We start from the raw sequence: 14,597 nt of genomic DNA, 5'->3' as shown, positions 1-14,597 counted from the left end.
TTTTGATTTCAAACACTATTAAACATTATAGCATGGAAAAAAAAGGAAACAAGTCTAACACAGAATGCACTTGAAACACTTTTAAAGTGACAGGCGTCACGATATCATGTTGCCTGTCTGGCTTAATAAAAAACACTGAGATTGTTTAACTTTGTTTGCTGAAAAAAATAAGAAAAATGTTTCTGAATGTATAAATAAAGCAGCAGAGTTCTGAATAGAAACAAGAAGGTACCTCAGCATATTCATCAGCCACATGGTAGCTACCTTGTAGCCTCATTGTTGATAGTAAATGAGACTTTTTGTGTGTCACATTATAACTAGCACAGAAACAAATGTGTTTATTTCATATTTAACTGACTTGTGCCTGGGGTTATCTCTAGTTGTACAAAGAATTCAGAGAGAGACAGAAAGAGGGTGCGTGTAGAAAGGAAGAAAATAAGGCTAGATCGATTTTTTTCCCTCATATGCCCTCCAAAGATAGAGGGAACTTTTATCCAAGGACAAAATTCAAGTGCCATTCTCAAAAATCAACAAGTTATGAGACAGCATGTGAAACAGAAACAGATTATTATTTATTTTTCCTGAATTGAAAACATGTTGTGGATATTGTCATTTTACTTTGGCATCATCTGGTTTTCAGAAGTTTTGAATATCAGTGACTACTCTGGAGCGAACAGTTGTTTTACCACTTCTGAAAATCAGGCCCTTTTCCTATGGTGAAGAACCACATGAACTCCAATTTCTCTCTTTTCTATGTTGCATATCTAGCAGCCATTTAATTGGGAAACCCCCACCCCCCCACTATGTTAAAAAATACGATCTTGTTTTATCAATTTAAAAAAATAATTGTGTTCTTTTCCCACTAAAAGTCAGGCTAGGGAAACACAGATCTCTTTTTAGAATTGGGCAGCTGAATCAGATTGATCCAATATATACGTTTTAATTTCATTATTTTTAATGGATACCCTGTCTCTAATGCACCACAATAAACGTGATGAAGCTTCCCCTCTCTTCTGGATGGAGGAAAGTTTAAAAATGTTTGGTTTAATTTTTACATATAGATATATGTGTATGTATGTATATATTTAAATGCTGCTTCTCTTCTGCCTCCTTAAGGAAAAAAATCATCTTTTGACTTGCTTCTCACCTTTTTTGTTTGTTTGTTTGTTTGTTTGTAAAAAAGTAAGGGCCATAATCAAGATTTCTCTATGGAAAATCAATGTCATTCCTAAAACAGATTTCAGGGGATTCAATTTAGTTAGTGTCTTTTTTTGCCTAATTATACTAATTAGTGATTGTCAGCCAACATATTAAGACAACAGAAATCATAGCAGAGAAGAATAATTTTAAACTTCCTGCCTGCATGACAATACTAAGTCATTTTCAACATTTCTGCTTGTATGGGAGAGCTAAAACGAGAACAAAGATCAAGTTTGCTTTCTCTTGCATCTATCTAGCAACTCAAACGCGTCACTGAACACTGAAAAACAAATGCAGAATTAAGGTGGCTATGCATGCTGGACGATGACAAAGACTGAGGTGAAGAAATGAATCTGTGGTATGTCGGAATTCAGAAGGAAGACTGTTGTTTCAGTAGAAATACCAAAGATCAGGCAATTTAACAGAAAAACTCACCAAAATTAAAGCCCACCTGGACAGATTAGTTGGTAACCCACTCCCCCCTGCTTTGGGATGTTCTCCAAAGCACACCATCAACAAGCTGCTAATACCAACTATTCTGAAATTTCCACTATAAACATATGCAGTATGTAAAACACCAGTGGAAGATAGTTTAAACAAACAAGAAAGTAAGAACTGGTCCGGCCATGTAGGTCAAATAAAGATAAAAAAAGAAAAAAACCTCTATCTTCTGGACTGCGTTAGGGTGTCACTTCATCTTTGGTATAAAATAGGCCATCCATAGGCTGCATTTGTTCACAACTAGGAAAGACTACAGAAATTGTCAACAATTTCTTCTATCTATTGCTTTTTTTGCACTTTTTTGACCATAAGCTCCTATCTACTTAAGTTTTTTTAATGCTCTTAAGCTAGGTTTTTGCAATGTGACAAGCAAAGCAGACTAAAAACTTCTTAAAGCTCATAAAAAAGACTGCAGATAAAAAGCACTAATGCTTTTGCTAGCGATCACGCTTTGTAAATAAAAAAATCTGCATTCTGCAAGAAAAAAACCCTGCATTCTCTATAATGCAGCAAGTTTTTTTCTCAATTCAATAACTTTACTGTAAAATGCTTTAGCCTTCTAGAATTTTTTTCTGTCAACACTTAAGACAAAGTTCATAAAAGTCCCAGCATTTTTCCAATCCTTTCAGTTGCCACAGTTCCTTTATCATCAACTTTTCTTCAAAAGAAGAAAATCATTTTCTTTTAAACTGTACAGTTTATTTTTTGTTCACCCCAAAAACTCAGTCTATTAAACTTCTGCACCAGCACCGGTGTGAGCAGTTTCAATTCATTCTCGGGTTTTCTAACAAGACGTTGACAGCTTGCCTTGAGAGCCTTTGACGTCCTTAAAATTAAGGCAATTAAGATTCAAGATAAACCTTACCTAAACATTTCTTTAAAAAAAACAAAAAACAAAAAACCAAAAAACACTCTAGATTCAAAACAAGAAGAAAAATAAAATGAGAGAAAAAGAGTAGCTTAATTTTTGAGGAAGACAATTGGTTTTCATTTCAACTTGCTCCCTCTTGACATCATCAGTTTTTCCGTTACGCAAAAAAAAAACCAAAAAACAAAACCTAGCTACACCTCCAGGTAAATTCTGAATTCAAATGTTCGTCCAGATGAAATGTCAACCCAGTGTTTTTCTTCTGGGTTTTTCCTTTAGTTAAAAAAAAAAATTATAGCAAAAATAAAATTGTCAGACTACATGACGGAACCATTTGCACAGCACATAAAAACACTGTTTTGTTTTCGTTGGGAAAGGTAGAAAAAAAAAAGCATTCATTTGACGCCTGTGCAAACTGGAAGCCAACTTCTTGTTCAGCGAAGTTTCTTCATTCAAGGCAAAGATTTCAGACCGACATTCTTCAGTCCTGTTTATTGTCTGTAAAAACAATTGAATTAAAGTGGTCATTAAGTCAAAACAACTTTGAAATAGGCTCCTCTCCTTTTTTTTCCCACCCAATTCCCTTTAAAAGGTATCCAAGCTAAACTAAGTTTGCAGCTGTTTAAATATGATACCACCACTAAGCTGAAAATAGTCAGGCAGAAATAGGGAACTCCTGCTTTGGGGACGCTAACACAACCTAGGCAGACGAATTTACTCTTGTTAATGCTGTCCTTAATGGGCAGTCTAACTACAATAAAACAACATGAATATGTGGCTTAACACTGTGTAAATATTTCAAGAGTAATACAATAAGAGAGCGAATGTTTTCATAATAATAAGTGACACCATTTATTTTGAATGCTAATAATAAAATGAATGATAAAATTACAATAAAAGGACACGTCCAATTTGCTAAAAAGAACACATTTTCTAATGGCAAGAACAGTGAGACTGTGGAGCACTCTGCTTAATGAGCCGGTTATGGCTAACTTTGTAGAAACATGCAAGATAATATTAATTAGAAAAATACAATTTTTGATCATATAGTGTCAAACCTTTCTAAATTTAGCACAAAGAATAAGCTAAACTATCAACCTTTTTCTTTACAGAACATAACTCTCATTTTCTGTTTTAGAGGTTCCATGTAATTTAAAGATATGTCACATCAAACTTATCTTACCAAGACTATAGGAGATCTTTGGGCAGACGTAGAACCTACATATAAACACTGTTTCATATCTAAGGCCCTCAGTAAGGGTTAGCTATTGCTTTTTCTATAGTCCTCAAAAGTTGCATGAAAAAAAACAAGTTTAACACAAGAAAATCTAGCACCTTTGCTTTTGCAAGCATGAATGCATTTGCTGTGCTTAGTTTTAAATTAATTTTAATATTAGGAGTTAAATTGTGAAAAATGTTGATGACATAACATTTGCCACAGAACTATTTCTCTGGCATGGTAAAAATAAAACTAACTTTAATTTTAAATATTAAATTTACCAAAGTACTTTTTCATTACCGAAAAAGTCAAGCCTGAAAATTAATATTTCGAATGTAATAGTAGATTTATGTGGAAAGCAAGAATTAATTCTTTTCTTAGGGTTCTTTATGCATAACTTCCAGTAGGCGTACTCAAGTTGGATGCTCACCTCCTGAGGTTTTACTGCCCCTCTGAGTCGAGTGGCCACCATATGCATGAAAGACCAATTCCACCAAAGGGTCACAGTACACACTCTCTAATCTAACCTGGCATTCAGTTTTCCCACAAAAGGCTCCAGGAAAATGTAATTCTTTCCACATTTAAAATCAGAGTATATCATCCAGTGGAGTTTTGCTTAGAGGTAAAAGAGTACACTTTTCAGGGGGGAAGGATCTCCATTTATGTCCCCTTCATGGATTTCACACTTTCATGTGCAAAATTAAAGATTTACAAGGAAAAAAGGGAATATGGGTCTAAAATAATTGAGGTGATTTCCTTATAAAGTAGAATCCTCTGCTCAGAAACCAAGGGCTATTTCTCCTGTATCGCTACACAATAGGTAGCCAGGGTTTTGACATGAAGTTATCATTTCTGAACACCTATGGGTGGGATTCTCAAGTACAGCAGCCAGCATATTAAATAAAAGAATGTGTATGCTGATTAAAAAAGTAGAACTTAAATTTTAAGTCTCGTGGTTTATTTTTACTTACAAAGAGAGTACAGAGTCCTTATACCACCCAGTTCATTCTGAGTACATTGCCTCTCCTTCGTTGCCTGCAATTTCATGATTGTTGCAAAGAAAATAAATATAATGAAATACACCGTTATAACTTTTCTCCTGACTGATCAGCTCCTATGAAATAATTTTATAGTGTCTTCCTTTTCCTTTGCCTATATCTGACAAGATCATTTTCTGGTCATGTTAATTACTTCCTCTCATTTTGCTTTGAAAACAGCTGTTGTATATTGGGCATGACGTTTGCTATTAATAAATGTACTCTTTGAAGAGCAGATTAATAAAATAATATTTTAATGATGAAATAACTTCACTTGGTTTTATATTAAAGGTTACTGAAATATTCCAGTAGAAGTTGTATTTTTAAGACAGAGATTGTGTATATTTTGGGTTGTTTCTACAGCTTCCCACACTTTGCATTTCTGCCTGCAACTGGCAGATATAAATAGAGGGCGCATTTCAGAAAAAAAAAACCTAAAATAATCATAATAAAAGATCAGTAGCGGATCTGTCTGTATGATTAAAAGAGAAAGAAGTCCCTCAGAGTATAAATGCCAGTGCCATTAGAAGTGTATCCATCATTGCGAAAAGGCAGTAGCTGACATTCTCTCATTCTCAGAGAAGGTGGGAATTCACCACACTGGCAAGTAACACAGCACCCATTCCAATAAGGAATTGCAACGTAGTTCCCTCCTGGAAAAATGCCAGAATCTGCTGCTCACAGCTACCTTATGAGGGCTTCTGAACCTAAGTCCTTCTGCTTTGAGACTTGAGTGAAAGCAAACTGGAAAACGGGAATGAACAGAATCAAACCCCTACAGAACACAGTCACCAAAACAAGCCAACAGGAAGGTACGATCACATGTGTTTCTCTCTGTCCATTAGATTCTGCAAGTATTTTGCCATAATTTATTTACAGGTGCTAGAGAGACTGATAGCTAGAAGGGATACACATGCATAGACTGTGTCTCTGATTAAGGGCATCAACAAAAAGCTTGCGATCAATTGCTTTTGTAATATGTACATATAGACACATATGGGTGCGGGAGAAGAAATAGTGAGGTCTTATGTTTTACGGTGGTAAAAAAGGGACACTGTGTGATCATAAACTGTTTGCCACTCTTATGCTAGAAAATTAAATGCATCTTCCACTTCCAGAGGTCAAAAATGAAGTAAAGTAATTGAGAGATTGGTATAAATCTAATCTTTCCTATATCAGCTCCTATCTTATGCCACTATAAGTACTATGTTATGATGCATTGACTGATATATCTAACATATTTATGGTCTGATTGTTTGTCTGCTTTTTTCCCCAAGATAAAAAATGTGTATTTCTCTTTTCACAGTGATGCTCGTGTTCAGTACACATGTATTAATAAAGGATTGGCTTTGGGCTTCTTCCTAGAATCTGTCCAACATTGATCAGTCCCAGTGAGCACCCTGTCGCTAAGTAACCTTCCCGTCGTAGACCAGTTTTACTGTGGCAAAGAGAAGGAGTGTTTGAGGATTATTCTGAAGATGAAGGGACTCTTTAGGAGTTCTAGATCCATCTGTCAGTGAAAAAAATCTGAATTTTCCAAGGTGTTCCATGGGAAGCAAGCAAAGGAAGCAGAAGATAAGAGAAAAACAGAGCACTACTTCTTTCTATCCCTTTCTTCTCCCTTCTTATTCCATTTGCAGTTCCTGCTCACTCGGTGTCTGCACGGCACCAGTTTTGCACAGTCACAAATACCAACTTGGGGCAATTTATACTGCTTCACTAGCTACACTTTCAGAAAGAAATCTTTACATGTCTACTGCACCAATATTTTCACTCCTACAAATTTAAGCCCTCTTTTTAACCTCTAATGTCAGATGCTGCTTTAGCCCAGCGTGATAATTGCCAATGCAGTTGTTGAGATCCTTCTGAGTCCAGAAAAGCAGCAGACAGTTAGAGAGCATATCATTGAAGGCAGGAACTCAAGGACATCAGCCAAAACCTTTTGCTAATTATGCTGTTATAGATCCAGAATTCATATGAACTTAAGGAAGCTACTCAGAATTTATATTGCTGAAATGGAGAGCGGAATGCAGACCACTATAACAAAGAAACAAAACCTTCTGGTCACAAAGCATATGCCTACTTACTTAGACTGTTGGTAAGAATATGCAGGTGCATGTTCACTGGATGTTTCCACAGTCATCTGTTGCTGTTGACCACTGGCTTCCTGTGATGAAGATGCTACTGTCTGTGGAGAAGTATCAGCAACAACACCCTAGGGAATCAAATGAGAACATGAAAAACTTAATACTCACTGCAGTGAATTATATAGAAGTGCTCAGCACCAGCTCACCATTCCTGTATTCCTCTAGAGATCAAGAGAGTTTGAGATAGCAGATCCACATGCTAATGCAACAAACTCCATCAGTTTTAAAGAGATAATCCAGCAACAAGAGGCTTCTTTGGCGTACCAGCCCCTGTAGTACTTTGTTTTCACAGGCTGCCGCGGAAAATACCTCCACCTTTGAGGGCAGTTCCCTGCCCAGTCAAAGCCAGAGACAAAACTTCTGACTTCATTGGAGTCTGGATTTTACCTCTTGTCTCTTTTACAACATATGTATGGCTATTCTGAATAGCCATACACTTCACTTCGCTACCCCAACTTCACAGCAAGTCCACATTTATTTTGTTTGATATGCAATGAGATAAAGGCAGAATCTAGGTCCACCACTCTCTGCTTTACTACACATCCAACAGAATTTTAGACACCTTAGAAAAATACTGCCCTCCTCTACATACACTTTTATGCATGTTCCCTTCAAAAATAAATTTACTTTACACTAAAGACTTTCACCTGTTAAGTCAAAGCTCCAATGAAGTTTATTTATGTGTTTGCAAAAAAACAGATAAGTAAACACACAAGAGATTGTTATGTATGATTATAACATTGTGCACTATTTCTTTTTCTATGCAGATAGTCGGAATAATATTGTTTTATGTATGTTTATATGCTTTCAAAGTAAGTGTTATTTTCTTTACTCTCACGCTTGGTGTGTTGGTCACATGAATAACACTAGCAGGTCTCTTCAGGGACCACGCTTTATGACTGTATTGCACACAGCAGAGCCAGAAGAGGGAGCACAGAGCACTTGCTTTGTTTTTATTTGAGTCTTGTGTAAACAACAGGTAGTTTACTTTAAATTATCTGTTAAAAATATTAGTTTCATCTTTCACAAATTATTAACTTCTATGACTTAACATACTGTCTGTATTGTCTTTTTCTTTCTACTTCCTGTTGTCTTTATCCTTCTCCTTTTGTCCATCCCATTTTGAGATTGTAAGCTTTCTAGGGCAGAGACTGTATTTTTTGATCTCTGCTTGTGGAGCATCCAGCATAGTAGGATCCTGGTTCATGATGCTACATGAATACAGACAAATGTCATCACTGGATCAGAGCAAGATAGCAATAGGCTATCTATTCAGATAATATTTTGACTATTATTGTAGATAATTACAGCATCATATTACTTCAGCAGGCATGACTATACCAGTTAGTGATGGAGAGGAGAGCCCAGGAAGAATTAACTTAATTTCTCATTCACTTCTGTCAGCACAGGACGCAGTCAGTACTTCTGTATGAGCCACTCTCAGTCCCATCATCTCCTTTTAATTTGGATTTGTATCTGCCTAGTTTAATACCTAAGAATAGCAATTGAAAAGAGGCACCCATGGCCTGTTTGTAAACAAACAAGGTTTAGGGCAACATTATCCCAAGGCAAAAAAGACCAAAACATGACCAGCTCAGTATGACAGAACAGCAGCAGCCTTTCCTGTGGGACCTCATTTGTGAATCTCAGTAATTGCAAAAAACTGGGAGAAACCAGGACGAGTCCACTTGACTGCTGGTGGAGCTGCGCCAACAGTATCACTAGTTCAGCATCCTCAAAGCACAGACTAGTAATAGCACAAAGTCCAAAGTCTACGCAGTTGAAGACAAAAGTACGGAGACCCTGGCACTCCTTGCATTACCCCAGAGTAGGGGAGAAATTATTAATAAAAGAGGGTAGCACCAAAGAGAAGCACACAAGGAAGAGGATGCAAGGCTCCCTCCTCTCACTGAGCTCAGTGGCCCTTAGGAAGCTTCACAGAACTGGAGGCCAAGCTGACGCTCTCCCAGCAGCTTGTGGTCTACAGGGTTGAGTAAATACTTACTCATTAGACTGTCATCAGCATGACTCAGCCCCAAGAAGGGAGGGAGCGAATCCTTCCTCAAGGATGAAAAGCACTCAGTCAGTGCAGCATCCTCCACGTCTGTATATACAAGAGGAAGGTTTCCATTGCTCAATCACTTTTTCTGGTGGCTAAATGTTTCAGCAAATACCTATACTTGCTAAGGACTGCATCAAACCCTCTTGCAATCTTCTCTTCTTGGAATCTCTTTTGGGTTCGTGGTCTGCCTGCTGGGTTTGTTTTCCTGTCTCTTCCCATCTCCCTCCCAAGTACACGGGGAAAAAACAGTCATAATCACTGATGTTTTATTCCATGTCCTGCTGTACAACAAAACAAATGCAAAACAAAAGCCCTTGCAAATAATTAAAAAAAAAAAAAAAAAAAAAAAAAAGGAGAAGGTAAAAAAAAGGAAGGAAAAAGAAAGAAGGAAAAAGAAAGAAAGAAATGTGCAGTCCTAATTTTAAAAACTGGAAGCTTCCAGCCACCATTCCATGAAGTAAATTTAGGCCCCTTTCAAACAACAGGTGGAAGAAAGCATAATAGATAAGAGTTCTGCTACCCCTTCACTCTATTTTCATAAATGGAGATAAACTTACTTCAATAGGGACAGCTGTTGGAGGCACAGGAGTGTACTGGGGAATGTAGGTCCCTTGCATAGGTGCAGCAGCAGTCATGTACTAGAACAAATCAAAGGCAAATAAACATTAGAAAACCACAATCCAGATGCATAAAACCATATTAGAAGCATGACACTGTTTCAATTTCCTATTCAGAGTTTATTGGTTAGTGTATAGCCTGTTATTTCTTTTAATTAAGGATTTTAGGCAACGGAAGGAATTACCTAGCTATTCAAAATCATAATCTTGAACTTCAAAGTCAGGTCATATCTGAATATAGGCAATAGCAAACATCTTGCTCATAGATTCAGATTGTTCACAAGGCTTTTAAAATTGAGAGACTCCTAATTGTGCTTACAAAAAAAACAGTAGAGACACGATAGCAGCACATATATAGTGGCTAGATACAAAATCAGTCTAAACAATATTTTGGAATCTTATTGATCTTATCTAATGACACATACAAAAATGAAGCCTGAAATTTGACAGGTTTATTCCAGTCTACATTTAACCCTATCAATAACAGCTGTTGAGTTTACAGGGATACAAAGCTGCAGGGAGGTGCAATCCGAGATAGGAAAAATAAAGGAAGAGGAAGATACCTCCGGGAGTTTCTCCTTTTGTACACAGAATCCCTAGCTAAATTCTTACGACTTATTCTTAATATCCAGGGATCTTTCCCATGCATTTTGAAACTTCCAACAATTATTATTACAGCAACACTTTGTACTAGCTTCTCTAAAAAATTGCCTCTCCCAAGCACTACAAGACAATAGTTTTTAAAATTCATGAGCGCATCTGAGTTTTGCCATTGGTATGGCACTAATCTCTTTATATACAGCACTTCTTAAAAAGCTCTTGAACTGAATGCAACAGATATTGTCCAAATCTTCAAATAAAATATCAATATTAAGTCGTCAGATCTGTATGTACTTTTCTTTCTACAATCCAGTCCTAACTGCATGTCTTCTCTGACAAGAATCTCAGAATGTGCCCTATCCCACAACTGACTGTATGACACTTTCACTACATGTTATCTTCAAAGACACACCGAAGATCTGAATCAGCCCAGAATGTATTTGATGAATTTTAAAATGAGTTAAATATAGCTTTGCTTCCTGGCAGAGCTAGGAAGTGCTTGCAAAATTTTGTTCTGCTGTTTATAGCAAAATTTACATTTAAAGCACTCTCTCACCTCAATTCTAAACTAACTGGATGGTTTGATATGCCTGTCACAAACATGCACTATGAAATTGCATAGTGGGGTGCAGACTCTGCAGCAATGCTGGAGAAAGGCCTTAGGGAATGAGAACAGCATATTTAAGAATCCCACAGCTAAATTCGGAAGTCTTCATTCAAATAGAAGAAAAAAAATTACTTAAATGAAATTGTATTCTACAAAAAAAAAAACCAAACAACAAAACAGTGAGGAACATAGATGACACAGAATTCATACTTGCAGTATGTGTAACATATTGTGTTGAAAACCATTACAATATTTTTGCTAAAATTCACAGTGTTTTCATTAACTTGAGCAAAGAGACAGGAGTTTCCCCGGTGTCTGTATGCCTGTAGCAGGCCATGGATTTTCTGCAGCTCCTTTTACTTGTTCTTTATACAGAGAATTGAATTCAACAGTTGTTTTATGAATGCTAACCCACCAAAGACATTAGGCCAACTATCCCTATTGTACTTTGTACAATCGGGCTATTCTCCTGCCTTACGGATTAGGAGCTAACGAGAATGTTACAGCAGGGTGTTCCAGAGCTGCTTCCACTTCATTCATTCTGCTCTGTAATGTTACCATCAGGTTGGGACGACATCTGCGGTGTAGCATTGTTCTAAATGTGTCAATATTTAACATCGACCTGAAGCACTCATTCTTACTAGTTCTGCAAGGACCTATGAGGGTTTTAAATACCTACGCAGGCTAGCTTCACTCAGACAAAAACATACAGATTTTAATTAAACCTGTTAATTTAAAGAATAAAGTGGCCTCGTTCAACTTGGACCCCCTCAGAGTTCTTCCCTGAACTTAGCAGAAGATCAGCGCTCAGACTCTTCTTATAAGATGCAGTTGTCTGCCGTTCCCTTACCTTACACACAAACACAAAGGAGTTTTAATATACAGATATCAAATTATTCAACTGCCTTTTAATTCAGGCCACTCCACTTTTTGCAAAATTCTACGGCATTGAGTTCTGTACCACAACATTTGAAACTGTCCAGGAGCTAACTGGTGTCTTTGCTGGCTCTGCAAACACTGCTTTCAGTAGCTGTGCAGTTTCATACCTCTATTGTCATTGTTTTCCTCTTGAGATAGATCCTGATTTTACTTGCGAGACACTCACACCTTCCCATGCTCTCCCAGTTTAATTTATTTGCATGAATTTTAACTGAATTCAGCCAAGTAGCAGGTGATTTACAATGCTGGATACCAAAGCCATCTAGTTACTTGCCAGACTCCCTGAAGAACTGTAGGACATAACATATTCTGCTTGTCTCAATGTCCACTGTAAGGGTGGTTCAACCTTTTGGTGAAATCATTTAGAGCTTTACAATTAAAACAAATGAACAAATTAGTTCCACCAATGGCATAGATGAAGTCACAGTTTTTGTAGCAAAGAATTTGGTTCTAATAAAAGTTAGGTCAATCCTACAGAGTACTGCTGCATAACAACTGGCCATTGACCACACGGCAGCAGACTGGTCTGTATTAAAGGTACACACGTTGTGCCCTTCAATGGAATATCTAAACATATTTAAGGTATTTATCTTTATAAATGTAAAGATACACTCATCATTTCAGAAAAGAGTAACCAGGTCGACCATTAAACATGTTATCGGGGCTTGGAACTGATTCTCACTCTCCAGGCTCTCACTGAAAGATCCATTGAGGCTTCTGTAAAAAACCTTACAAAACTATAAAGGACAACTGGCTTAATGTCAGAGATATGTAACTGGTCTTAAGTATCTAAAGTCTCCTCACATGCAGAGGGAGTCCCAGCTAAGACCACATGAATTCGGGAGTGTCTGCCTTGCTGGATCTGTTTTCACCATGGGAAGCCTACCGCTGAGAAGCTGCTTTAGTTTAGCTTGTTTACTAACAGTATAATGAAGAAGAAGGACAGATTAATTTTTGTTATAACTGACATTAACTCAACCAAGTTCACGTCTATTTCTTTTCCTTATGAACTACATAATCCTAATTCTCTGATCTCACAGAATAAATACATTAAAGATTACATAGTGCTAAGGTACAATGTCAGTGTCAATACTTTGGACAAATCAATGGCTTTGGACAATGTGAGAGTTTAATCTCTTGTCATGAATATTTACAGCTGGTTGTGAGCAGAAAGCTTCCTGAACGCTGCTTTTCAGCAGCTTCCATACCCAGCACATACTGAGTCCACTGGAGTCCGTGTCTCTCCCTGGGTCCCCCAGACACTTTACCTAGCTATTCTGTGAAACAGTGTGCTCTGGATGGGTTGGAGTGAGTACTGCCCATGCTGGGAGGTGGAAAAGAGCTTCAGAAAGAATTGTGAAATTCAGAAGAAAAGTTAAACATTTTATATCTGCCCTGCTCAAGACCACCCAGGATGAAGATTCTGCTCTAAGGACATCCCTTAGCTGAGGGACTCTGTAGTGTTGCAGTTTCAGGGGGACCACAGGTCATGCAGATGTACATGGTCTGCATACGGCTTCCCATCTACCTCAAGAAACTAACGTAACTTGGAAGGAGGCAGATGAGAAGCAAAGAAGATATCTATGTCAGAAGACCATCACTGAGGTTTATTTTCTCCACGAACCACACTCACTGAAGTTCTTTATTCACATGTACATGTGAGACAGCTTGACTCGCATGCTCAGTTTAGCAGTGGCCAGATAATTCCACTAAATATTAGTATTGTAAGCACTGAAATGAGAGAATCTGAAAAATCCAAATCCATTCTTTCTGTGTCATATGTTTCCATCAGGATTAAAAATTCTTGAGGGGTAATGCGATTGGTCATTCAACAAAATATGTGCAAGGCAGAAGAAAGCACTGCTCGTTCTTCCATAACTGTACAGGCTTTGCGGGTCTAAAAGTAGAAGCTGCTTATTTCTGACAGTAAAATGAATAGTAATTCTACAGGCACAGATGATGGATCTGGACAGTATAAGGGAGCTTTTTTGGCACTCTGATCCTTTAAAAGATGACAATTTCTACCACAGAAAGAAAAAAGAGACATTGCTGATGGCACTGTGCTCTTCATTTATTTGCAAACTATTATTGTCGTCATACAGTATACAGAATGTATGTTCTCAGCACTGAGGATGTGCACTATTATAATATAATGCACGCTTTACAACGCCTGACTGCTTAATTCAGCTTGCACTTATCAGGGCACCAATTTAGCCTATATGCTACATAAACAATTCTACTCACACCTTGTCCAATGGGTTTTTTGTTTTTACCTTTTTGGTAACTTACTGCTTAAGTATGTGAAAAAATATACTGCTAGAAATTGAGAGACTAGTGACACACACTCACACCTCTGCTCTCCTTTCAGATACTACCCTCCATAAATACAAAGAGTTAAATGAAAGGAGGTAAGAAATGAACAGGAGGTGTGTTGAGGGAACAAAATGAAACTGTGAGAAGGATCATGTTTAATTCAGAGAGTAACATCAATTCTTACAGATCTGCAAACAGTGGGGTATCCCAGCCTGACTCCAGCAAGACTCCTGTTGAGCCTGCGGCAAACACTAAACCCATAAAGGCGTCAGGCATTGGGAAGTAAAAAACAAGAGGAAGGCAGCTGCCTGAACCAGAGCATGTTGCAGCAGGATAACACGTTTCACCCATCAAAGATGGAGCTGAGTAACTTGCAGGGAATTTGCAGGAACTTTTACATCGAGACTGTGGCACAGGTAATGTCCATTTATTCATTTGCCATAGTAAGCCTCTGGCCTGCCTTTCTCGGGCCCAGTGCCTAACAGCT

At 37.6% G+C, this 14,597-nt stretch overlaps 1 protein-coding gene across 2 annotated transcripts in view; it reads right to left on the bottom strand.

Moving 5' to 3' along the window:
• Positions 1-4,777: 4,777 nt before the first annotated feature.
• Positions 4,778-14,597, bottom strand: part of RBMS3 (RNA binding motif single stranded interacting protein 3) — a 721,097-nt gene continuing 711,277 nt past the window's right edge. Inside the window, exons 14-16 of one of the 2 annotated variants that reach the window (XM_086614511.1) lie at positions 9,592-9,672; positions 6,913-7,040; positions 4,778-4,823 (exon numbers count right to left, since the gene is read on the bottom strand). In XM_086614511.1, coding sequence (XP_086470637.1) covers positions 4,778-4,823; positions 6,913-7,040; positions 9,592-9,672 — 255 coding nt within the window. Of the gene's footprint in view, positions 4,824-6,908; positions 7,041-9,591; positions 9,673-14,597 lie in introns of those variants that run through there. The other variant, XM_086614510.1, reaches the window with a different exon arrangement.

Source organism: Tauraco erythrolophus, chromosome 7 (genome assembly GCF_009769465.1).
Source record: "Tauraco erythrolophus isolate bTauEry1 chromosome 7, bTauEry1.pri, whole genome shotgun sequence".
Lineage (NCBI taxonomy): Eukaryota > Metazoa > Chordata > Aves > Musophagiformes > Musophagidae > Tauraco > Tauraco erythrolophus.
This window is presented reverse-complemented; position numbering and strand designations above follow the sequence as displayed.